This window comes from Rhinoderma darwinii, chromosome 1 (genome assembly GCF_050947455.1).
Source record: "Rhinoderma darwinii isolate aRhiDar2 chromosome 1, aRhiDar2.hap1, whole genome shotgun sequence".
NCBI lineage: Eukaryota > Metazoa > Chordata > Amphibia > Anura > Rhinodermatidae > Rhinoderma > Rhinoderma darwinii.
In genome coordinates, this window is record NC_134687.1 from 525,210,515 (window position 1) to 525,238,366 (window position 27,852).

Here is a 27,852-nt window from a genome sequence, read left to right on the forward strand (position 1 = left end):
ACTTATCAGTCCGGGATGGTTGCAAGCCGGTTTTCTGAGCGTTGTCGATGTGGCATCTTCGACGATTCTGCCCGTTGTTGCTTGGGTGAGGAAGTGGAATTGCGGGCGATATCTGACCATGTACAGTCCCTCGATGAAGAAACTGGTGTACGGGGACCTTCACCTCCTGTATCTTGACTCGCCGTCTCCTCTCCCGATTGTCTAGGGCCCCGAAGTCCAGGGATCTTGTCTACATATAATGCCGCCTCCTCAGGATTGTGGAATACCTTGGTGGCGCCATCCGTCTGCATGATCCTCAAAGTGGCCGGATACTGTAGCTGAAATTTAATTTTGCGTTTGTAGAGGGAGGTGCAAACCCCTCCAAATGCTCTCCGCCGCCTTGTGACTTCTGCCGAATAATCTGCAAACAGGATGACTTTTGCCCCCCTTATATGCAAAGGGGTATTGCGGTTCCTGAAAGTGCGCAAAAGTTCCTCTTTGTCATTGTAATCCAAGTACCGCATGATCACCTGGCGCGGTCTGCTTTGCGGCTCTCCTTTGGCGTTGGCGCTCGGACCAGGGGGGCCCACTCTGTGTGCCCTTTCCACTCTGCAAGATCTGGTCAGACCTAGCGCTTCTGGTAACTCCGTCTCGCAGATGCCCTGGAGGAGCTGCGGTCTAATATGCTCAGGCAGTCCCACTATCCTTAAATTGTTTCTTCTGGACCGATTCTCAAGATCTTCTAAGCGGTCTCTGAGTTTTGTGTTATCTCGCATTAGGTCTCTAATGCAGGTATGTGCCCCTGCTGATTCATCCTCCATGAGGCCAACCCGCTGCTCCAATTCATCTAGTCGATTGCCATGAGATGTCACCTCATTTTGGAGTTTTTGGAGCGTTGTTGTGACTGTGGCTATTAAGGATTCTCTGATGTCGGGGGCCAGTTGGGTAGCTACCTCAATTGCCAGCTTCCGATAATCAATCTGTGAGTCAGTCATTACCGACGGCGATAGCATTTCCCTCTGAATTTCTGGGCTCTGAGACCGGCTCTGTGAGAGTGGTGGCTGCAGCGGCGCCGCCATCTTGGATGGCCCCTCACCTCGTGTGCTGTGCTCGGCCGGACAGGAGATCTCTCTGCTGCCGCTCCGGAGGAGATATCTCTCCATAAACCTCCCGGTTCTTGTCCCCCTCCTCTCCTCCTAATGCCTGGGTGTTTATATCCTGCGGGTGTGTGGCGTCGATGGGTTAGGGGATCAGGGCTTCAGGAGCTCATGCAGCTCCGTCCTCACATCCCAGCGCCGGAACCGGAAGTCTATTTTATTTTATTTAAGGGGTTTGTCAAGATTGGAAAAAAGTTCCCTTTTTCCCCCAGAAACATCGCCACTCTTGTCCATGGGTTGTGACTGATATTGCAGCTCATTTCCATTGGAGCTGTCAATGGGACTGAGCTGCAACACCAGACACCTTTAATGAGCTAGTATGGCGCAGTTTCCAGAAAAAAAATATACTTTTTCTTCTAATTCTGCACAACCGCTTTCATCTGATCAATATTTTATCTCACACCATGAAAATTCTCTCAAGCAGAATGGAAAGAATGATTCAATGGAAACCAAAGCTGGCTATAGACTAGTGATGTATGTAGACCATTTGCTTTAATCTTTTGGCCTTTTTCATAACACAAAAGATTGAAGGTCGAAAAAAAAAAACTGAGAAATTATTTAGAGGGGTATTCCATTTATACGGGTTTATAGGATTATATGATTTTTCAATATGCTTTCTGTATTCATTTCTCACTGTTTTGAAGATCTCTGCTTGTTGTTATTCATTAGGAACATTCATTGTTTACTTCCAGTGGATACAATTCTGTCCATGGTCATGTGATGGACACAGGTGCTGGGATCGTTAGGGTATGTGCACACGATAGCTGCCTTTTACGTCTGAAATTACAGACTGTTTTCAGGAGAAAACAGCTCCGTCGTTTCAGACGTAAATGCTCCTCGCATTTTGCGAGGCGTCATTGACGCCCGTAATCTTGAGCTGTTCTTCATTGAATTCAATGAAAAACGGCTCAAATGACGTTTCAAAGAAGTGTCCTGCACTTCTTTGACGAGGCAGTCATTTTACGCGTCGTCGTTTGACAGCTGTCAAACGACGATGCGTAAATGACATGTCGTCTGCACAATACGTCGGCAAACCCATTCAAATGAATGGGCAGATGTTTGCCGACGTATTGTAGCCGTATTTTCAGGCGTAAATCGAGGCATAATACGCCTCGTTTACGCCTGAAAATAGGTCGTGTGAACCCAGCCTTAGAAGACACAACTCTGATACACATACTATAACGAGCCGTACACCTGTGTGTCCATCACATGACCCTGGACAGAATTGTATCCACTGGAAGTAAACAATAAATATTCCTACTGAAAATGTTATAACTTTTAATTATACAAAAAATAACATTTGCTGGAACTGGACAACCCCATTAATCTGATAGGTTGCGTGTTTACAGGTTGCTGCTTGGATTTAGTCGTTGTTAGAGAAATATGCTATAACAAAGGACAGATAGACACCATGACACATGAAACACTATTATCATCATTTCATCATTAATATTCACTTGCGCGGTCTGCTTATAGACATATGCAGACCTCTATCTGCGTGCAATAAAAGGCATTGTCGTCCATGATGACAATCCAACCAACAGGTAATTCGTCATCGTTCCACCATCCAAAATCAATCCGGTCAGTGTTAGAAGTGCGTAATGATTTTGCAAAAATGCTTTGGCTTGTTTTAGATAAAGGACAACGAACTCTGCTAGTAATGCAGCCCATTCATTTTCTAGAGAAGACCATGGTTTTTAACAGTATTTTGGTGTGAATTGGCTCAGTAGGTAAATGCACTTCTATAAATGGTAAAAAAAGAGAATTTTATTATAAAATATTACTGAAACGATTTTATTTTTTTTCGTCCTCCAGCTTCAGCAATCCCAGACAATGGAAGAGGTTCCTGCTTAAAACTTAAAGTCTACGTACGGCCACAAAGTAAGTGTCTTTAATCTGCTTCGATGGGTGGCCACAAATGCATGTTTTAATGTGTGCTACAATTAAGAAACTTGGAGTTTTTATTGTAAGGCTTTGTGTGATACCTCAACATCTGTGGTTTATTTTGATTTATAATTTCTAATCATTCACCATTGAGCATTATTAAATACATGTCACTTGCTAACTTGTTGTTTCTCAAATGTTGTATATGTCTAGTTTATACAAAGAAAATCTAAATTTGGCATTTGAAGATATGCCCTGTAGATCAAAGTAAAAGAACAAAAACAAATTATTATTTAAAACAAAAAACCCCCCCAAAAAATGAAAAAAGAGATAAAAAACGAAAGTGATGATGGAGTTTAATAGATCTCACTAACATATTTGGCTGTTATCTCTATTTTTATTATAGACAGCTGTATGAAAACTATAGGTGTTCATGACCGTACTTTCGATGTTAACGACAAAGTAGAAAATTCATTAGAACCAGCAGGTTAGTATGCTTAGACAAAATCTTTTAACCAATTTATCCTTCCCTTTGGTCTTACTTCTTTCCAGCCTTGCATGTCTTGCATGATGTCGGTGCTTTTGCTGTCATTGTAAACCTCATTTCTTTCGAGTGCTATGAAATGCATGAAAGACACTATTGTATTTACTGAGTGTCTTGTTTTTGCTGGTATTGGTAAACATATTATTTTTTTTTAAGACAACCACAAGCTCCGTCTGTGTATGTCTTCTTGCATGCTGGTGCATCTAGTCCCTCTTACTGTATATATGTATATATGTAGATTCCAAGTCTTTTGAGAAATGTCTTGTGTTTAATAGGTACATTCTGTGTTGTTGTATCGATTCATGTAACACAAACGCATGACTAAATACACCCCTCGCACACCCCTCTTTATACTTTGTACTTGTCTACGTTTGTGTGAATTTCTGTATTTATCATTATTATTAAACAATCTAGCAACATAACACTTTCTGGCTTAAACATACAATTGGGTAGCGGTGCCCACTGTTCAAACTATCGGACCAGAGACATCCTGGTTTCACAAAAAAAATAAGACACATTTTAATGTAAAACTCCATCATTGTTTACCTGTTTATAATCATCAATGTTTCATAATAGGAAAATTCTATGTATTTTGTTTTACATGTAATTTTCATGAAACACGTTTTATTTTTGTTTAACATATAATATACTGTAGAATTCCTCCAACAAACTCAGCAGATTATTATTCTTTCAATTACAATTGTTTGTGTTCAGTCATATCCTAAACCCTAGATTCTCAACCTGTAATACGGTACTCTAGGGAATAGATTTGTGCTCATTCTGTGCTTTTGATGTGTAGAAAAGTGTTTGTGATCATAGAATTGAGGGTACTTTGATGCCATTTATTTAAGTAGGGTGTACTTGGCATAATAACTTTGAGAAACACTGTCCTAAACTAATCCCAAATACACACTTACCAGGTTCAGGCCAAAATAACACCTTTCTTTTAGAATTGAGCTTCTATCATTAAGTTACTTGATTACAGTATGTCTGGTTTAGAAAACCCATTGTTCAATGGCCTATTAGGACAAGTATGGCTGATACAGCGTAACCCCTGAATAGACCGCCTGTACCCAATAAAATAAGGGGACACCTATTGATTTCAATGGATACCACAATGGTTAAGGGAAAACCTTGACTCTGAACAATAATTGAAAAAAATTGCACAGTCTACATATTCTCTATTTATGTCTAAAACTAAAATTCTTCTGGATTCCTGTTAACAGAGAGCAGTGCATTATGGATAGACTAATGACAACTACACCGTGAATGCCATATCACATGTCTGACAGCAATCCACTGTCTGTTTCCAAGGGTAGCCAGCAAAATTTTGAAAAAAAAAAAGGAAATATATATGAATATAGAAAAAAATGCATAGCTTAAAAAAATATATATTTACAAAGTTAAACAACATTTCAGTTTAAACCTACAAAAAAAGTTTACTAAGGCAGAACCACTCTCTAACATTCAATGCAGTACTGGAAAATTAGATCTTCGGCATCTGGTGATAGTAGTTAATCACAGAGATTTTCAGGACCAACCATGATACGTTTGCCTATGAAAGTCTGAAGGACCTTCTCATTGAAAGGGGTTGTCCATGGTTAGAAGAAAGTATGATTAATATTTATATTAGACAAATAAATATTTTTCAATTATAGAAAACCTAGTCATTCCTATCATTAGTAAAAGAAAACTCAGTTACTCTTCCTCACAGGGACTTTTGGGCATTACATCAGTGGCGTAACTACCGCTATAGCAGCCGTAGCGGCTGCTACGGGGCCCGCGGCATGAGGCCGGAGGCTCCGCTAGCAGCCGCTATGGCTGCTACAGCGGGACGCCACTGAACACTACGGCAGAGCAGGGAGGTATCTCCCCGCTCTGCCATAAAAAAAAAGACATGTATCCCCTATCCACAGGATAGGGGATACATGTGTGATCGCTGCAGTGATAGGGAGAACGGGGGACTGATAGTCCCCTGAAGTTCTCCATCACAAACCTCGGACTTCCGGGGTCTTTGTCGGCAGCTCCGTAGAAATGAATGGAGCGCCGGTCGCGCTTGTGCGCATGCGTGACCAGCGCTCCTTTCATTTTTATTGAGGTGCGCAGACGCCGGAAGTCAGAGGTTAGTCATGGAGAACTTCAGGGGACTTTCGGTCCCCCGTTCTCCCTATCGCTGCCAGCGATCACACATGTATCCCTTATCCTGTGGATGGGGATACATGTCTTTTGTCTTCTCACACTGTAGGTCGCATTTTTTTGGGGGGTTGGGGACGCTGTATGGCGTTCCCTACAGGGGGGGCTGTATAGCGTTCCCTACAGGGGGGGCTGTATGGCGTTCCCTACAGGGGGGCTGTATCGTGTTCCCTACAGACCCCCCCTGTAGATAATGCCATACAGCCCCCTGTAGAATAACGCCATACAGACCCCCTGTAGATAACGCCATACAGACCCCCTGTAGATAACGCCATACAGTCCCCCCTGTAGATAATGCCATACAGCCCCCCTGTAGATAACGCCATACAGCCCCCCTGTAGATAACACCATACAGCCCCCTCTGTAGATAGCGCCATACAGTCCCCCCTGTAGATAACGCCATACAGCCCCCACTGTAGAGAACGCCATACAGCCCCCTGTAGATAGCGCCATACAGCCCCCTCTGTAGATAACGCCATACAGCCTACTCTGTAGATAACGCCATACAGCCCCCCCTGTAGATAACGCCATACATCCCCCTCTGTAGATAGCGCCATACAGCCCCCTCTGTAGATATCTACAGAGGGGGCTGTATGGCGTTATCTACAGGGGGGACTGTATGGCGCTATCTACAGAGGGGGCTGTATGGCGCTATCTACAGAGGGGGCTGTATGGCGTTATCTACAGGGGTGGCTGTAAAGAAGGCACTATCTACAAGGGGGGGGGGGGTTGTGTGACACCCAGGGGAGGGGGGGCCCCAGTCAAAAGTTTGCTGTGGGGCCCAGTCTTTCCTAGTTACGCCCCTGCATTACATTATATTTGTTCTGGTAAATGTGAGATGTGACAATAACACAAAATCCTTATGGTTCCGCATCCCATACTTTAGATCTGAAACCTCAATGACTGACAGGTGCCTCGGTAAAAAGCTTATGACAAATGAATTGGGTCATCAAGTGCTGGAGTATCAGAATACTCATGTTATTTATTTTTATTAGAGGATCATTATTCATTGATACTCAGATATTTAGAAAAAAATAGAGAGATTGATAATAGATAGATATTTATAGATATGGGATAAATAGATAGATAGATAGATAGACAGACAGACAGACAGACAGACAGAAGGGGGTGCAGCGCTCATTCTAGCGCTACTTCCCTTTTATTCCGGTCACTTTCTTACATTGTGAATCGCCGACACGGACGTGTCATAGATTCAATGTGAGCAATTAAGGGAAATGAAGGGGAAGCAGCGCTTGTACGAAACGCTGCACCGCCTTCAGAACAACTGAGTAGCGGGGGTCCCGGGAGTCGGACCCCGACCCATCAGCTATTGCTGGTCTATCCTGAGGAATCCATGTAGCAGGCTTAGATACAGGGCCCCAGCAGACAATAATCTTATACAGTATAAGATTACTGTCTGCTGGACCATCTATCTAAGCCTATCTTGTGGTAAGCTTAGATACAGGGTCCAAGAAACAGTATCACACATGCACATGGGCCCTGTATTAAGCCTACCATATGTGTTAGGGTGTGTTCACATCACCTTTGCCCATCCGTTGAGTGGTTCCGTCTGAGGTTTCCGTCGGGTAATCCAACAACAGAAAGGCAAACTGAAACCTCAGCTTCCGTTTCCCTCACCATTGATCTCCATGGTGACGGAAACTTTGCTAAAGGCTTCCGTTTGTCACTGTTGTGACAGGGTTCAGTTGTTCTTGACGCTACCAATAGTGTAGTCAACCCCTCAATGGAAGGGCAACAGGGATGTGAACAGGCCCTTACTAATCTTTTTTTTTGTGTTTGTGTTTTTTTTAAAGGTTCGGTCGTTGGACTACTTTGGATTCGAGGACTACTTCGATGACGGCTTTATTTTATTATCAATGAAATGGTTAATGAGGGTTGTGTGTTTTTTTTTTATTTAAATAAACCAATTTTTTCTATGTCTTTGTATTTTTTTTAAACTTACTACCACCTTATTAATAGCTGCTGGCTGATTGACAGCATCCATTACTAAGGCGGGGGCTTAGTGTTAGCCAGTGAAAAGGCTAACACTAAGCCCCATTATTACCCTGGTGCTAATAATAATACCAGCCTGCAGCCACGCCAGTGCCCGACCATCACTACAGATAGTCGGGTACTGGATCGTACCCTGCTCTTCGCGGTACTGCTGGGGTAATAATGGGCGCCTCTTCATGTCTAACATTAAGCCTCACCTTAGTAATGGACGCTGTCAATCATTACTAAGGTGGTAGTAATAAAGTTTAGAAAAATACAAAGACATAGAAGAAATATTTTTTTTAAATAAAAATCCTCGTTATCCATTTTATTGAGAGTAAACAAAATGCCGTTATCGAAGTAGTCCAACGACCGAACCTGTAAAAAAACCTCAAGAAAATAATTAGTAACACATAAAAAAGCAAAACCATTATTATTCTTACCTTTCCTGGGTCCAGCGCTGGAGCCGCAATGTCAGCGAGCTGGGACCTATATCTAATTCTATCATGTGTGATACTGTCTGCTGGGCCCTGTATCTAATCCTATCATGTATGATACTGTCTACTGAGCCACTGTATCTAATCCTATCATGTGTGATACTGTCTGCTGAACCACTGTATCTAATCCAATCATGTGTGATACTGTCTGCCCTATATCTAATCCTATCATGTGTGATACTGTCTGCTGGGCCCTATATCTAATCCTATAATATGTGATACTGTCTGCTGAGCCACTGTATCTAATCCAATCATGTGTGATACTGTCTGCCCTATATCTAATCCTATCATGTGTGATACTGTCTGCTGGGCCCTATATCTAATCCTATAATATGTGATACTGTCTGCTGAGCCTTATAGCTACTCCTATCATGGGTGAGACTGTCTGCTGAGCCACTGTATCTAATCCTATCATGTGTGAGACTGTCTGCTGAGCCACTGTATTTAATCCTATCATGTGTGATACTGTCTGCTGAGCCACTGTATCTAATCCTATCATGTGTGATACTGTCTGCTGAGCCACTGCATCTAATCCTATCATGTGTGATACTGTCTGCTGAGCCACTGTATCTAATCCTATCATGTGTGATACTGTCTGCTAAACCACTGTATCTAATCCTATCCATAGTTATAGGGTGGTAGTGCTACAGATATGCTGTCTCCTATATACACATGTACATACACATATTTTTTTTGGGGGGACACATATGTATTGGGGCTATTTCCCCTGACATTTGAAGACCTTAGTGAAGCCCCTGGCTGCTAGTGCTTCATTGTTGGATCACAAAGGAGACCCAGCGATGCAGCTGAAATCTGCGGGCCGTCGGCCATGGGAAGTTTGGGGGGGGGGGGCAAGAAGAATCTTTGCATCGGGGCCCATGGGCCTTTAGCTACGCCCCTGTAGATAGTTATGAGATAGGTAGAATGGTGGGATGGATGGACTGATGAATAGCTGGAACATTGGTTGGATGGATGGACAGATCTCACAATGTGTGTTTATAGCAGCGAATAACTTAACTGATGTGATATTCTTACTCTGTCACTTTATTATTAGAACACAGAAATGTCAAACATACATTATATTATGCTTTGCATTCTTGCTTTTAGCATAAAGTAAAGTTGTCACAATAAATGTAGCGTATAGTAGTCAACAGCTTTCTTCACACATAAAATACACAGACTGTTATTACATTCTAACTATAAACTTATGCACTTTTGAACAAAATAAAGTGCTGCCAGATTCCCACAGCATTCATAGCCCATCGGTCCATTCTCTAGCAATGATCAACAATATTATAAAATATAGTGCATTATTATTTGGCTGCTATTATTATTATGTAAGATTCCTCCTGAGGATAATGTATTCAAAATGGTTTCTGGATATCATTTAGGTAAAAATAATATTTCATCCGCATGACATACGGATGAACATGTTTTTTCTTCACAATTTGAGGAATTTTTCAGACTACTGATAGCTACTGTTTTTTATATATGTACCAGACAATGTTCAGTATGTTAGAAGAAAATAATGCAACTGCTTGTACAGTATGTACATATGATTATAAGGGACTCATAGGATTATATATATATATATATATATATATATATATATACATACATATATTTTATTTTTTTCCTGTAACTGGAGATTTCCAAAACAGAATTCAAAACAATGAGGTATTTGATATGAGATTTTAGCACCCGTTAACATACCCAGAATATATTGGAGGATCCAATTCTAATTGAGGTTTAGCCATAATTTATTCTTAAAATATATTCAGCAAAATAAGTTTTTCTGAATTTATGAAACTGTTCATGCTGTGTGCTCCATAAAATAGATGCTTCGTCTGCAACTAGGTAAAAATATATCAGTAACAGTTTGTTTGTTTTTGGAATACTACCTGTTATTACATTTTGTACATTAGCATATTGATGTAAAGAAGAAATATTATGCTACTGGTGAATTCTAATGGTAACTGCAAAACAACAACTGTTAAGGTGGTCTTACAGGGCCCGACGCGGGCCGTGTAAATGAGCGCCGATCAACGAGACAGCTTTCACGAGGAGCTAGTATGGGTTCGAGCACTCGTTACTACAATTGCTCGTCTTCGTACATTTCTATCATGTCGGCAGCACGTCTCCCTGTTTATACAGGGAGATGTTCTGTCGACAATTATAATATTTTCGGCATTTAAAATGATTCCATCAGCCGATGATCGAGCGTTTGCTCTTTCATCGGATGATCATTGCTCTGTTTACACAGTATTCACAGAACGCTCGTGTGCCCGATTATTCGCCTGTGTAAAAGGGCCCTTAGGGGCCTCATGCATACTGCTGGTAAGGGCTCTATTCCACTTCCGAGTTGTATAGAGCCTTAATACGTCACCCATAAACTTCTTTGGGGTTCTACTATACCTCATATGCCTCTAATTTCATAAGGAGGAATACAGAGGTTTATTCTGTCATAGTCTGAATTAAAAATTGTGCATACTCCATCATTCCCCATATTATGGAGCTATTCTCCCCTAGAAACATTGCTTCTAGAGAAGAAAACCTCCGTACAACAGCGTTCAATGTACGGGGCCACTATACACATGGAGCTACAGTGACTTCATGTGGCGTCATTCAGGCTCCATGCACAAAAGGCTGCAATATAAATGATTCTCATTTGCAAATTGCAACTGCATGATAATGAGCATAATTATATAGGAAAATTCCATAAAATCATCAAGAAGTAGAAAAATGTCTACTATAAAAACTATAACTCTAAATAGCTGTCTACTCTATGCGCTTGTATCTCAATAAAAGAAACAAGTCGCCGTGAATTATAAGGCTCTCTGGTAGCTTTTATCAAATGGTAAAACAGCTGGATTTGGCAAAGGTGATGATTTTTCTTCTTCAAGGGCAGGGTCTACTAGTGTGTGGCCAATCTAAATCCCATTGTATTCTTATCAAATGATATAGTAAATAACATTCCCTACTCATTTCCTTAATCATTTAGTAAGTTGGCAGATCAAATAGATGTATTCTTTGGATGTACATTCTGTAATCATATAATTTGGCCCCACAATGTACTTTAGCTACTAAAATGATGGATATGCTTGGGTTGATCATCTGGACATAATGACTTATAGCCATGGACTAATGATACTCTTGAGTAGCCTTTGACTATTTGGGATAAGTTATTTTGACAAATATATTTCCAAGTATAATACACTTTTTAATTTGTTGGCTCCATTATCAGAGAAACTCCATGTTTTAACAAGTTATATATGTTTATAAAAAATATGATTACATTTATTTTCTGAATCTATTCCTATCATGTCTGCCAGAATCACATTCCAAGTATTCATTATATTTCCTGTAACATTAAGTTTTGTAACATTACTCCTGAGGATTTCTCTGATTATATTTACTGGTTTGAACTTCCACTTCTCAACCAGTTCTGCATTTTTAACCTGACCATCAATGCCGCTGCCTGTGCTAAAAAGTCCACAACTAGTGGCACAGTGGGCAGCTAGAATAGATCAGTGGGAAGGGATCAATATTTAGAGAAAATGTTCAAACAGACAATTGAGAATTTTTGAATAGTTACAAAACACAAAACCAGAATAATAAAACTGATGACAAATAAGAGCAAAACAAGAATATGGCTACTGAAAAAAAATATTTTAACGTTACATTCCTGTTTGAGTTTACAGTTCATCCTTTAGCTTTATTTATCTTACAAAGTCTAACGTTGTTTTTCTGAAATAAAATCCTGCATTGTTTTTACCACCCTAAAATTTTAGACCAAGCAAGAAAAAAATACAAAATTAATAAGCCACAGATGTCTCTACTTTTAGAACAATTTGTCCCAATATAGTTTATAAATGGTTGTAAAACATGATGGGTGGGGGGGGGGGGGGTATATGAATAATCCACAAATGCCTATCTAATGGTCTTGAAATTTGGAACCATCGTTCTTTATGGTCAAGCTTCAAATTCAGATGACTGTTCTGTAAGGCCTTATTTACTGGAACGTGTTTAACGTCCGTGATACGTGCGTGAAAATTACGCGCATGGCACGGACCTATGTTAGTCAATGGGGCCATTCAGACAGTCCGTGATTTTCACGCAGCGTATGTCCACTGCGTAAAACTCACGACATGTCCTATACTTGGCCGTTTTTCGAGCATCACGCACCCATTGAAGACAACGGGTGCGTCAAAATCTTGCACGGCACACGGAAGCACTTCCGTGTGTCGCGCGTGATTCGCGCAACAGTAGATAAAGAAATTAAGGAAAAAATAAAATCACTTCCTTCATTTATTTTTCTAAACAGCAAAACCGCGTGTTATAATGATGGCATATGCGTGAAAATCATGCAGCCACGCCCCAAACACTTATGACACACGGAACTGCAACGCGCCCAAAACGCACACGCTCGTGTGAATCCGGCCTTAGAGAAAGTAAATGACAACTAGTCTGGGGGTTATAGAATGGCATTGATAGTAGTTATCATGTTTAAAGGACCATAGGCCATTATTTCATTGCAGTTTTTTTTATAGGCCAGTTTCACTTATTTATCATCTGACTTGTCACTCATTCCCCAAACAAAAGGTCTGGGCTGTTTTGTAGCGTCTGGAAAAACTTCAGATAATTCTGAACCATGAACATATAAAAGGCTCCATTGATTTTGATTTTGTTAAATGTTTTTGTAGAAGGCGTGTGTTAAAGTTAAAGAGAGTTAAGAAAATACCTTGCCCCAAAAGGGGTAAGCTTGCTTTAATAAGCATCTTGTGTTTGGATGTCAGCATTCAGCTGGTGGTCCGACGTGAGATAACATACAGTATGTTGCCTATTCCAGCCCCTGCTTCATTCTTAAAAACATTTAGGATCCCTTCTCATAGACCTTTACTAATATAATCTGACTATTAGAAGATATCTAAGGGTAGAATTCCCATTTAACATTTACATTGATCTTTCTGAATAACCTTAAAGAGGCTCTGTCACCAGATTTTGTAACCCCTATCTGCTATTGCAGCAGATAGGCACTGCAATGTAGATTACAGTAACGTTTTTATTTTTAAAAAACGAGCATTTTTGGCCAAGTTATGACCATTTTTATAGTTATGCAAATGAGGCTTGCAAAAGTCCAAGTTGGTGTGTTTAAAAGTAAAAGTCCAAGTGGGCGTGTATTATGTGCGTACATCGGGGCGTTTTTAATACTTTTACTAGCTGGGCGTTCTGATGAGAAGTATCATCCACTTCTCTTCAGAACGCCCAGCTTCTGGCAGTGCAGATCTGTGACGTCACTCACAGGTCCTGCATCGTGTCGGACACATCGGCACCAGAGGCTACAGTTGATTCTGCAGCAGCATCAGCGTTTGCAGGTAAGTAGCTACATCGACTTACCTGCAAACGCCGATGCTGCTGCAGAATCAACTGTAGCCTCTGGTGCCGATGTGTCCTCGCTCGTCTGACACGATGCAGGACCTGTGAGTGACGTCACAGCGTGATCTGGCAGAAGCTGGGCGTTCTGAAGAGAAGTGGATGATACTTCTCGTCAGAGCGCCCAGCTAGTAAAAGTATTAAAAACGCCCCGATGTACGCACATAATACACGCCCACTTGGACTTTTACTTTTAAACACACCCACTTGGACTTTTGCAAGCCTCATTTGCATAACTACAAAAATGGTCATAACTTGGCCAAAAATGCTCGTTTTTTTTAAATAAAAACGTTACTGTAATCTACATTGCAGCGCCTATCTGCTGCAATAGCAGATAGGGGTTGCAAAATCTGGTGACAGAGCCTCTTGAAGATACAAACTGTGTGGGAGAAAGTGCCCTTTAAACATAGCCATAAACCTTACTCAACAAACCAACTAAATTACCATTAGAAATTGATGTTCTCTCGATAAAGTAAATGAGGTGATCACATGTATATATCCAGATGGTTATATGCAACTAGTTCCACATAAAAACAAAAAGTATAGGGATTTTTGGGCATGTCATGCAGTGTTAATGCTTTCGTCATTCACTTATTAGAACATATTGAAGTTGCTAATATATGATAGCTATATAGCGTTGCCAAAACCACTTCGATTATAGTTATCATATTAGTAAGACACCATGGAAAATGAAAGAATCAGATTTATTATTAAATTCTTCTACTTTCCACTTTTTTTTAAAATTGCTTCCAGTATGTTCTGTACTAGAGCTGAGGAATGGCCCCCTCGTTTCAAGCGTCCATGCAAAATGATTTGTGAAAGTAGCTGTGGATAATTTATACACATTCAGTTGCAACCAGGAGCCTCACTGCGCTCCTATCATATACACAGTCCAACACTCAGATTTGTAGCAGGATATGCACAACAATAACACCTTACTTTGGCTTAGAAGTAATAAAAAGACGTACTCACAACTGCAAGTCGCTTCAATAGGACAAATTCCAGTCCTTTTTTATTTTTCGTTTTTCTTACTTAAATGTTCAAAGCCGAGAACGCTGAGATCTCCTTCTCATCCCTCCTCACCTCGCCACAACGTGTCCCTCGTTTCAAGCACAACTTATACCTTTTAATTTTAATATAACATACAGTAGTGAGTGCCGTAGCACAAAATATTTCTATTGCAGTAGATAAAACATCTTTTGTTGGATAATCTTTTGTAAATATGCTCATTGAGCACTGGTTATTTTTAAGGCCATATACTGTATCACTATATCGCAGGACAAAGGCAAATATATACTGCATTATACAATTTCATACTATACTATGAAACATGCTATAGTTTCAGGGGCATATCTGCCACTGCTCCAGCTGTAGCAGCCACATGAAGGAGTCTGTGGCTACTTACTAATAACATCTTAGGGTCAGTTCACACAGAGTTTTTTTACAAGTTTTTTGACGCGGAAACCACGTCAGAAAACGCGCCCAAAAACGTCCGAAAATGGCTCCCATTGATTTCAATGGGAGGCGGAGGCATTTTTTTCCCGTGAGACAGTAAATGCGCATCATGCCCTATCTTCTGCTACTTGCGTCTCTGACCTCCCATTGACATCAATGTGAGGCAGAGAAAGGGTATTTTGCAGCGTTTTTGCCCGTGGTGCTCAATGGTCGCGAGCGAAAAACGCCTCAAAAATGCAGCAAACGACGTGCAGGCAGATCAAAATCTGCCTCAAAATTAAAATTTTCTGCCTGCAAGAAAACTCTACGTGAACAGGGCCTTAGGATGCTTCAGCACTAGTCCAGTCTAGCAGGGCTGGACTACTGGTGGAGGAGGGGGGCAGAAGAAGGTAAATGGACTCTGGAGAACATTACTCTGCCTCTTAAAGTTTGTGTGAGTGGATTCAAGCAGTAAGATCTCCTTCTATCCACAATAAATAGTTTGTCAATGTTTGTAAAGAGAATCACTATTTTGTATCAATTGCAAAAAGAGCTTTTCATTATAGTGAAACACTGCCAACCATGGGTTTTCTGCCAACCTTGTGCCTCATTTCAGTGACAAGCATGCAGGGGCCTAATGATCACTACTGGGTCCAAATCGTGACTGGGCCCGGAGGGATAGTGGAGCCCACGACCACCATGCGTCTTGATCCACATTTAGCCAAAGCACTCCTTCAAATAAGCAAGGCGGGTCAAGGGCGAGGAGGGCTGTTCTGTTAGTGGTGATAGTGGGTGGGTACTGTCATGTATGCTGAAGGGGGCCCCCGAAGGATTAGCTGATATCAGCTGTGCATGATGGCTTGTTAAAGACAGTAATAAAGTTGAGGCACCTCTTGGGCAGGCTCTTCAATTTGCCGTCCTGCGCTGCCTGTCAGCAACAACCATCTGACTTAAAGCAAGAGCAAAGGGGACTGCCAGCTGTAGTGTCTCTGCAACAGGTAGGAGAGGAGCAGGCACTGGGTAGAGAGAGAGCACGCTGTGTAGAGAGAGCGAGCGCCACGGCCACACTTTACTAGAGCAAAGAAGGTATTATCTGAGCTTACATGATTTAATAAAGGGGGGGGGGGCGACAATGCATTACAACTTTTAAAAATTAATAATATTTTGGGGTTTAATGTCCAGGGGAGGGGGAGCAGCCTTCCCTGGGGCTCATAGGTCTCTAGATACGCCACTACAAGGACATATTTGTTTGCTCTGGTAAGGAGAGATTTCACTTGGCTTGTACACTTGTTCTCAGAGTAGCAGCAACAGCCTCCAATTTCCTTTGTAATTGTATGTGCTCGGGCCCACAGTGGAAGACAGCGGGGCAGATTTACTAAGACTGTCTAAGTTTTAGACAGTGTAAAGTTAGACAAGGAAGTTAGAAGATGCACCAAATTGATCAAAGTGGTGCATCTAGATAGACATGTTAGACACTTTCTCTTAATTATACCATCTATTAGTTGGCTTAGTTTACGCCAGTTTTTTTTGCACTAAAATTTTGGCGCACTTTAATGCATGGCATCGCATTGTAAGGCACATCCCATTTCTGATAGAGCATGCTCCCTTCTTGCTAAGCCCCGCACAGCATGTATGCCAGAAACCTTTCTCAATTTGAGCAAGAAATCTGTTGTATTTTGAATAGTTAATCTTCCTCACTTTATGTACAGTATGTGTGTGTCTGTGCATATATCTTATTGTATACATGAGTGTGTTTGTTTGTATGTTTATTTATGTGTGCTTTTATATATGTATTGGATTAGAAAATATCCTTACATTCTTATACAGGCTCTGTTTAGATACAGTGCTTTCGTTGTGATCTTGGGGACAGCTGTGAGGAAGGATTGTTGTCTACATATATCCCATGCATAAGGCTGTTGCTCTGTGTGTGGTATACATTCATTGGTCTCTCTAGAAAAGATAAAAATGAATAACTAATACTAGCCTACACTAGTCGTGGTCCTCGAGATCAGTAATTTTGGACTTGATTGTTATTATGTGTAAGCACATGCCGCGCTCTATCATTTTAGCATTATTTATATATTCCCTGAGAACTCTTTTAATGGTGTATATATGTCAGTAATTAAATGGGTGGATTGGCAAACCTAATAGAAAGAACCTGCTGTTATACTGTACTGTACAGATAATACATTCAAAATGAACGCATACACTGTACAAGCATAAAATACTATAAAGGGCTTTCAGGAGCAGTAATCTTAGCTATGACCTAGTATTGTACATACAGTAATAGACACTTGAAAATTAATATAGCACATTTTGAATACTGCATGAATATTCCATTACTCTGGACTACAACATTATGAATTGGCTTCCTGATGAGAGCACATTACATATACCGTATTTTTCGGACTATAAGACGCAGTTTTTAGCAAGATCTTGCTAAAAGTCCCTGCGTCTTATAGTTCGCAGACAAGGAACCCGGCATCGCCAGGCCCCCTGACTGCTTGATTACTTAACACCTTCCCGACCCATGATGTTCCCGGCACATCATGGAGCGGGGGGGGGGGGGGTGATGTATGGAGTGGGTTCACGCGCTGAGCCCGCTCCATACACTGCAGGTGTCAGCTTCTGTCACGCTGCTCTAACGGCCAGGAACAGCAATTTCGCTGTTCCTGGAGGTTTAAAGGGGTTGTGCCATAAAACACATGTATCCACAGGATAGGGGATACATGTGTGATCGCTGGGGGTCCGATGTATTGATCTTTATGGAGCTGCGGAACAAATAAGCCGGACACAGAACCCGGAATTTCAGGCTTCTCATGTAGCGCTCTGGGTGAAAAAAAACGGCTCTCAGAATGTGGGGAAACAGAATAAATTATTTTTTAACAAATAATTTTATTCTTATTTTCTGTTGTCTAAAACCTGGGTGCGTCTTATGGTCAGGTGCGCCTTATAGTCCTAAAAATACGGTAACTCATTCTACCATTAGATTCACTAGGAAAAATCAACATAAAGAATCAACATGTTGTTTATACAAATTAGCAAAAAAATATATATACATATTAAGCGTCATTTACAATTAGCTCTAAAAATGTCCCAAGAATAGGTCACATTCATTCTTACAGCTTTACTTTTTATTATGTTTTTTATGATATTTCAGGTATAGTCTTCTAGGTTAAGGGGGCTTGGGATGTGACGTAAATTCATCCACAATTTAGTGATGTCACAGTGAGGATGCTCAAAACAATTGTGACAAGATGATTGTCTTAATAGTTTACTAATATATATAATTTTGTTTTGGTTGAAATTGTTACATTTGTTTGAGAAAAAAACTGAAATTCCCTTGAGGGGCAAGGCATAAATTAAAGGGGTTATCTCATGAAGACGACCCCTTTTTAAATTAAGCCAGGCCGGTGATCAGCTGATCAAAAACACCTGCTGTGGTTAGCCATACATTGCAATACATACAATGTAGTATCACATGATGCCATTAAAATATTTTTCCAATCATTTAATATATCGACAGACTGTGTCCATCAGGGAGAGAGAGTTGCTCTTTGTTAGCATCTCTCTACTTTGGCTAATAGAGGGTGCCCACCCCCTCCCATGATGTCCATATGAGGGGTTAAAATGGAAAGGGGTTATTGTGGTGAGACGATGACTGTAAATCATTATGAAGTTCACTGTGGTCTGATCTTAACGAAATATATTTTCAGCTATTTAGTAAATATCAGATTGTTTATCTGTTTAGTGAAATAGGATGTATGTTCATATCAACAAGTATGAAGCTATTCTAAGCAATGCAGACTCAACTGAAACATTCTCCAGCCGTAGGCTATCCCTTAGTTTATAGACAACCTATAAATATATGAAGCTACATGCCCTAAAATACTAACTAAATTATCAGACAAAACCAGGCACTAATCAATAATGAAACCATAGTCTCAGAAAATGCAGATATCCATTAAGTAACAGTACAAAAATAATTTTATTAATGCATACTGGACAGAAAACAGTTGACCACAACTGCAAACATACAACATATACACAATAGACGTATAAAATGATAAAAACAGAGTGTGGTAGAGCAGTGGAGGACACAGCAGGTTGCAAAATCTACAGAAAGTACAAAAAGACTACAAATGGGAGGCATAGGTATGCATATAGACAGTATAGTATAGAGGAGTATAATGCAAGTAAACAGTAAATACTAACACTCCTCCGGTTCAGTCAATCATTTGAAAAAAATGACACAATACATATCAGTGCAGATGCTTCAAACTACATGGAAAGTAAGATCAAACAAAAAATATTGCTGATGATCCCATATAATTATAATCCCATAAAGGGGAAAAATTATATTAGTCCAAAGTTTAAGAGCATAACAATATAGGATACAAGCATTACAGACCTGAATTGGTCTTACTGCAGACCAGCCTCCTGCCGTGTCCTCTCACCTGCACTTTCCAACGCACGTTTCGCAATCCTTCTTCAGGGAGAGTGAATCCCTTAGTTTAACATAGAATTATCTCAAATGACTTTAAAGGGTAATTACCATCTTAGGTAGTTAAAACATATACACATAAAATATCATAAAAGTCTGATAGATGCAGGATCTTAGCTCATTTCAGTAGTGTTCTAAAAATGACTGTAGATCAAATCTCTAGAGACATATATGTATCAATGGAGTTCGGGAACGCAGCTGAAAATATTTTTTTAAATTCTCTAGACATGATAAACATGTATAAGTACCAAAATGACATGTCTTTTAAAAATCTGGTGCAATTTTATCCACGCAATGATGGTTTTGAGACTAGTTGTCAAGCTAGGCTAAAAAGGTGTCAAAAACATGTAATACATTTTGCACATTCCATGTACTACATGTTTTTGATGTAATTTGTAAAATACTTATTTTTCTCCATACCGCTTTTTGCCTTCAAAATTCATCCACAAAGTTGATAGTTTGTTAAAATTTTATACAGAACGAAATAAGCGTAAAAAAGGCATGGAAGAAAAGTCAAGGAAAGCTCAGGGACCTTCTAGCACAGTATTTACAAAGTAGAAAAAAAGATTAAATAATAGTGAGATGTACCTGACCATGCAGGTCATCTCAGGAGAAATAGATACAACTGATCCCGTCATATCTAATGATGGAATTACCCATAATTGGGACATTCTGTCCCTACTGTCTGTAACCCCGTTGAATAGTTGTAAATTAGTAGTTTACAGTCTGTGAGATTCTGGAAGTGACTCGATTGAGGGAGAGGGGGGTGTTGAAGGTTGGCAACTGGAAATCCTTTACTTGGTAGACATATTTTGAGAATCCATGTACCATATGTTACATGTAGCATTATACTACTTTGGGGATGTTACGATTGACCATCCCATTACATGTAGTGATAAACCAAATCAAACCATGAAAACCTTATTTAAAATAAAGGACTAAACAGATCAGATTAGGATGAGTATGAGGATAATGATGTAATTGATGTAATTTGGCCCTGGTCCATAGCTTCGTTTGCTCTACGGAAAAAAGCATTTTTATTATCCATTTATTAAATATAAATGTTAAGGCAGGGGGCCAAATTTATCATACATTACTTTAATGTCATTGTCCCTTATGCCATTGTCTTTATCACATCATAATGTTGTGTAAGTGGATTTGGTTATTTCATGCACCTACATTTCCACCCACAAAATGCAATTCCCATAAAAAATGACTCCATGTGTTCTGATAATGACTTCATTTTCCCAATTCACAATTTTACTTGGGCAATTATTTAATCTTAGGCTCTACCTACTTATGTCCACTGTGAAAAGTGTTATGTTGTTTTATAAATTCACAAGATGTCTGCATTAATGTGCAATGCGACTTTAGAGACAATTTATTATGCACAGACATTTTAACATTTTCAATTCTAATATTAGGCACTGGTCACACAATAGTATAAATAATATACCACAGGCCATACTTGGCTATGTACTAAATTGTACATAATTGACTGCTCTAAACAGTCTATAAAAATTCAAACACAGCTATAATGTACGGGAAACTCTACAACTAACATGCACAATAAACCACTTCATAATATTAATACTACAGCACATGCCCAAGGCTCGCACTATTACACAACACTTTGCTTTGTATATACACAATTTATTTTATACACTTAATAGCTCTCAATCTAAAGTACTACAACCGCAGCATACTTCCTTCCCAAGTGGTACTCCTCTCTTTTCCCTGCAGGCTTCGATATCAGTGAAGCACCAAGTTACCCTGCCAATCTGACAAGCACAGAACTCAGTCAGTGAGATCAATCTTTGCATTTTGTGGGGCTAGAATCGGGGAAGGAAGTTGGTTTTACCATGGAGCTCTGTGTCTAGCTGCTTCTTCCACCATCCCTGCCTATCTTTCTGAAAATTTTAACTAATTGAATTTAAAAAAACAATACATTACTCCGATATGTTGGGGAGAGCATAGGAAAGAACCCAAAAATAAAGTAAAGTAATAACAATTATGTAATATATTAAAATATGAAAATTCTTTAAAATAGTGTATTCCGCCCTTCCAAGCCATTGACGACTCAACATGTGTTTGAGAATTAACAAAATTTGAAAACATGCAATAACAATTTTACAATTTAATTGGCGCTTTAACTTACTACTAAGTTTTCTGCTAAATCCATCCTTTTTCTGAATAATAAAACAATGAGGTTACTTCACCAGTGCCCTGCCGTTAAAAAGTTACACTCCCCACTAAAGTCATGTATGGTCTTAAGTACAGGGAACAACAACTGCACAATTCTAAAAAATGTCCAAGGCTTAGTCCGGCCATAGATGTAATGATCCACAATATGAGATGTTGTATTATTCATTCTAATATAAAAAATAGTTTTCCCTTGAAAAATTGTTTCCAACTATAAAAAAGTGTAAGGCCTCATGCACACGACCGTAGCCATGCACATGGCCACGTGCATTATTTTCTATGAGCCTGGACCGCAAAACATGGCCGTAATAAGACATGTCCGTTCTTTTTGTGGTCCAGGCTCCTGGGCCATGCACGGACCGTGGAAACCACGGTCGTGTGCATGGTCCCATTGAAATGAATGGGGCCGCAATTCTCCAATGGATTTTCGGGGAATTGCGGCTGCAAAAGCACGTTCGTGTGCATGGGGCGTTTCTTTGCATTGTCTCTAATGGGAAATTCTCAGCTAGTTGTTTTTCAAACATTATGGATGTAGTAGATGTAGTAGTGGTAGTAACAACTCTCTACTAAGTGAAATCCTTAAAAAGCATTTATATTCAAATATAGAAATTGCTGTAAATCGGTAAATCAGTAGCTAGAGGGATAGATAAAATTTCCTAATTATGTTTGTTTGGTTAACAGAGATATTGACATTTTGTTGTGTCGGACATTTGTTCATAAGTAGGAAGTGCCGCCATGATGGTGATCAGAATTAGAAGATAGAATTAACTTCTCAGCAACTGATTGTAAAATTCTCAATTTGTTGTTGACATAAAATGCTGACAAAATCAAAATTGATCCTTAATTTCCGAGAAACAAATTCAAACGTAGCAATTAATATTATTTAACTTTAAGCCAGCTATAGATGCAACTATTATCATTTTACAAACAGTAATGATAACTATTACATCTATGGTACTAAAAATGGGTCTAACCAAAGGATATTTTCCATTGGTTGGAACACACTGTTCATTCTTCGAAAATGTTTTCAGTTGTTCATGGTAAAGTGTTTAGTGATGTGGGAAATATCTCTCTTGCATGCCCCCTTCCCGAATTGAAAAAAATCACAATGCTCATTGTTCCCAAATCTTTACATCTCTGGCCGTCTAACAAACTTTGGGTACTAATGTAGCTATTGATATACTAATATGTGGCCATTTTTACATTTTGGGCGGAAATGATCTTCTAACTGATGGATTTCTAGGTTTCAGAATCAATAACCTTTATTTTTATGGTCTACACAGGCTATTACTAGTGTAATTCTTATCTTTAACTCAGGGCAACATCATTACATCTATGGCTGGCTTTACACTAGTTGATTAGTCATTTATGATTGGATGAGCCATGATATTCGGAGAATTGTCCAACTAGAATTCAATTCTTGCTTTTATAAATCCTCCAGGTGTATCTGCCTGAAAAACACTGTCAATTGAACTTCTTGAGAGAATAACTGAAGCATGGTGGAAGAATTTGCTCTACGATGTTATTTCATTTTTTGCTCTTGTCTTATACAATGATGTTTTCATAAACATGATGTTATCTTGAGAGAACTATTCGTCAATAAGCTTACTAGATAATCTGAGTTATCAGGGGCGCGTGTTGTTTAGCACATGTAGCAACTCTGTAAAAATCTATGCGTGCTAAAGGGAGATAAGCTTTTTGTTACTGAATGGAAAAGGAAAGTCCCTTTGGAACGAAAGGAGGAGATTTATCAAAACTAATGCAAGAAAAAGTGGAGGAGTTGCTCATAGCAACCAACTAGATTCCAACTCTCATTTTCCCAAGGTTCTTTTGAAAATAAAATAAACTAGGATCTGTTGCTCTGGGCATCTGCTCCAGTTTTCCTTTGCACCAGTTTTAATAAATCTCTCCCATAGACTGCTCTTTCTATTGTATCTCTATTATTAATCTATAGATTTATCCTCTTAATACAAATATATTGGGATGCATAGCTTCATATTTCATTCCACAACCACTTGTATCACATTATTTATGACCTTGTTATGGTGCCAACTGTCTTCAGAAGCTCATTGGTCCCAATGCAAAATCTATTTCGACCCCTCCCCCGCATATCATGCACCATTATGATATTGGTGTCTTCTTATGTGGCAGTGGGGTCGTTAGGCCACCTCAGTTATCAGGGCCCTTGTGCAAATGTTACCTCTACGCCCCTTCAAGCAACTGTTCTTTGTTAACATATAGTATTCGCAGTAAGCAATAAATGTGACGCAGAATGTAGGTAAAATGCAGTTAAATATGTGCCCCTGATCAAAATGTTTATCTTGTAACCTTATGGTATAGTTACAGAACTTAAGCACTTATATAAATGCCAGTGTAATAGCAGCATTCGAGATTGAATATATTTGGTTCCCAATATCTACAGCATATCGTATGTTTTAGAAAAAAAGATTGATGGATAAAGTGTTGATCTATGTGCTCTTATGTCGCAATGCTGTCATTGTCGATAATGTTTTCAATGTTGTCAAAGTTTATACTGTGAGGTCACTTTAAATATAATTTATTTGCATAAATAGCAATTCCCTAATACAATGTTGTAATTGTAATCACTCTGCCTATAGTGTGTGCTCCATTGATAGATGTGCAAGTTCCACTGAGTGGAATGTGATAAGCCTAAATAAAAAAAAAGAAGAGGCATCAGATATTCTCCTTTGAGTCCCAATTTAAATATGTTTAGTGAGATAACACTCTAAAAGACATATTTTAGTAAAAGAAATGGGATTTTTAAACCATTTTATTTTTCATATTTTAAAAGCATAGACTAAACATTGATAAGCATACACTTGTATATTGGAAAACTGTATATAGCCTTTCCCAAATATATTAACAAATGGTTAGAATCTCTCTGTCATAAATAACAATCAATACTGTTCAGGGCAAAAGCGGGGAACTTGGAATTCCTACAGCCTTGCAATCTTGTTATGGGAATTTTCCAGCTCTTAGGGCTCATGCACTTGCCGTACGGTGGCACGCGGAGTGCCTGCGGCTCCATAGTATGGAGCTGTAGGGACTACTTGTTCCACCATACCGATTTTGTGTTCATGAGACCTAATAGAAGGAAACTCTGAAAATAAGAATACTTTAGGGGATTGCTTTTTATGCAGCCTACACTGCATGATATCAAAGACATCTGCAAATATATAATGCTCCCAACATGAATTGTAGCTGAGCTGTTTATCATATTAGAGTTCTCCATTATATAGAAGGCTCTCCAGATCTATATGATGTAGCTCATGCTGTTATGGAAATCCTTATTTGCATACTTTTGCATGCAGACTTTAATGTCTCTTCGAACGAAAATGAAATGTTTGTCATATATAGATTAACTTAACTATTTTAGACCTTAAGGAACTCTATCAATAATAATTTTATAGTAAAAGAAATATAAGTTTTTGCAGTATTAGAATTTAAAGCCTATGGAAACCTTTTTGCCATTTTTTTAAATAAATGTATGTAATTGGTGATTATAAACATTTTTCTAATTTACATTTATTAAAAGTTTTCTATCGATTTTGAGATGCAGCCTCTATGCGTCTTCTATATATGGAAACTGCTTTAAGCGCTGTCAAGCCGCATCCGTCAGTTTATGAACTTAGATGTGATCGCTATGAGGCCAGGATCACACACAGTTTTAATGCAGTTTTTAGCTCTGTCTTTTTAGCCAAACACAGAAGTGCACACATGAGAAAGGAGATGCATCAATCCTTTATTTATACCGGTTCATCTTTTTGGATCCACTTCTGACTTTGACTAAAAAATCTGAGCCAAAAACTGCATTCGAGCTGTGTGTGTGATCCTGGCCTTAGGGTTATCCAGTGTGTAAGAGACGCACAGGAGTCGCTCTTAGTTGAGCCATCAGTCAAGCTTAACTGACTAATTCAGCTGAGAGCACTTGATGCAGTTTCTATGTATAGAGGATATATATACGGTAGAAGCTGCATCTTAAAAACATTAAAAAAAAAATTATAATCACCAATTACATACATTTAATGAAGAAAAAAAACAATGGCTACAAAGGTTTTCATAGCCTTTAAAACCTTGTATATTTTTTAAAATAAGGAGCTGTTATGTTTGAAAATGAAAAACTTGAGTCATGTGAACTTTCCAGTCAAGCGACTGAATGTGTGTTTTGTATTTGAACAGATGACACAGTTCATGAATCAGCTGAGCCTTCCCGTGGTGAAAATTCAGCACCCACACCAAGGATACCAAATTGGCTTTTAACGATCCTTCTGTTTCTCCTGGCGATGCTTTTGACGTTATAGCACAGCATACTTCACAGACCAACTGCAGAAAAACAGGGTCTTGGAACATCAAAGATCCACCTAACTGCTTCACCCAAGAAAGGAACAGTTTTCTTTTTTCCTTTTTTTTTTTCTTTTTTGTTGCTTTTTATATATATTTTTCCCACTTTCAAGTGAACATGAATTCCACAAGAATATTTACGTCTCATGTAATAATTTAGACATGCTTTTGTTCCAGAACCTTAAATCCTGGTAAAAATGCCAAATTTTAATATTAACACTAGTGAATTAAAGTTTCCCTTGCATTCGGGCATAAGAAGTCACTTGTTTGGCACACATTGTTGTCTGTGCGGACTGACGGAGGCAGCATGATCCAGTTGACATGGATATTGACTTAATGGAAATAAAATCTAAAAGGAATTTCTGCTTTGGTTACCACCTTACAGAACTGTTGGATGGTGTGGTAAAATATTCAGCAGAATGCAGGAGAAGCTATTTCAAATTTTTAAGGACATGTTTATCTGAGAAGACAATATTCATTGACTCTGCTAAGCACTCTTACCTGCACTAAGAGATTACCAAAGGGTATGGGGGCAGTCTTTTTAAATATTATTATTTTTGTTGTTTTAATATATTGGAAGTCATCTGGAGTGCAGAGAATTGTACTATTTAAAACATAGGCAGATACCATCAAGGTGCTACATTTTTTATTTTGCTGTTCTACAACTCATGCATTTTATATGTGACCATGCCCAAAGTTAACCTGTCTTGGAGGCAGTCATATGGCACTTTCTTGGTTCACCGTCCTACAACATGTGCATCAGCAAGGAAGTGTTTCATATTACTGGAAATCCAATTTTGTTTTGAATTTACTTTATTAAATTTATTACGTAATGGAAGAAATACATGAAATACAGGCATGGTGAAGTACCAGCTTCAAAAAAAGTATGATGCCGTGAAGTCTATGTATGTTTAATTTAACCCCTTAAGTGGTTAAAATTGACCCCTTAAAGGGAATTTCACCAGCATTTCACCTATTGAACTCTAGTCACCCCTCGCTGGCCGCTGCTGTCAAAATTCCATTGCCGTTGTCCCCTCTCCAACTAAACTCCTCCTCCGACTGTAAATAATGGTCGGCAAACATTTTGCGTCTTTTATGGTAACAGTCCATCAGTCTCGTTCGTTCTTCTTCTTATACCCGCCCTCCGCAGGAAACTGGCCCGCTCTGAATGACGAAATCTTGTCTGAAATAGCGCGCATGCGTCCATCATGTATCATCCAACACCCTTCATTGCTTCGCCCAGGCCTTAAATCTAGTTACTGCGCATGCGCCGCTATGGTGTCCCGTTGTGTGCACGCACCAGAACAGGACATCAATGCGCAAGCACAGAGTTTCGTGTGTGCTGGGGGAAGCAAGGAGCTGTCAATCAAAAGTAAGGAGGCGGGGTAAACTCAGAAAGGCTTGAGGAATGCAAGTGCGGGAACACTAAAAAACTTAATACTAAAGGTACAGAGTCTACTTAGAAGATAATCATAGGTTACATAAAAATGTTTTTTCACCCACTTCCACCAGGTATTGCTGGTTTAATAGGTGAAATGCTGGTGACAGGTTCTTTTTAAGTGATAAAATGCATCCCCAATATATAAATATATATGTAAAATCTGTTCAAACAATATGAATTGGCCCCAAAAAGATTTTAAGAAAATACTATCAACCAACTTGTATATGCAT

At 39.3% G+C, this 27,852-nt stretch overlaps 1 protein-coding gene across 5 annotated transcripts in view; it reads left to right on the plus strand.

Annotated features, from left to right (window-relative positions):
* The window catches only part of EFNA5 (ephrin A5), a 388,616-nt gene extending 361,030 nt beyond the window's left edge, over nucleotides 1-27,586 (plus strand). For 2 of the 5 annotated variants that reach the window (XM_075854832.1, XM_075854833.1), the window contains 4 exons: nucleotides 2,952-3,017; nucleotides 3,427-3,507; nucleotides 21,361-21,417; nucleotides 26,020-27,586. In XM_075854832.1, the coding sequence (XP_075710947.1) occupies nucleotides 2,952-3,017; nucleotides 3,427-3,507; nucleotides 21,361-21,417; nucleotides 26,020-26,141 (326 nt within the window). In that variant the 3' untranslated portion in view covers nucleotides 26,142-27,586. The remainder of the gene's footprint in view (nucleotides 1-2,951; nucleotides 3,018-3,426; nucleotides 3,508-21,360; nucleotides 21,418-26,019) is intronic. The other 3 variants (XM_075854835.1, XM_075854834.1, XM_075854836.1) reach the window with 3 other exon arrangements.
* The last annotated feature ends 266 nt before the right edge of the window (nucleotides 27,587-27,852 follow it).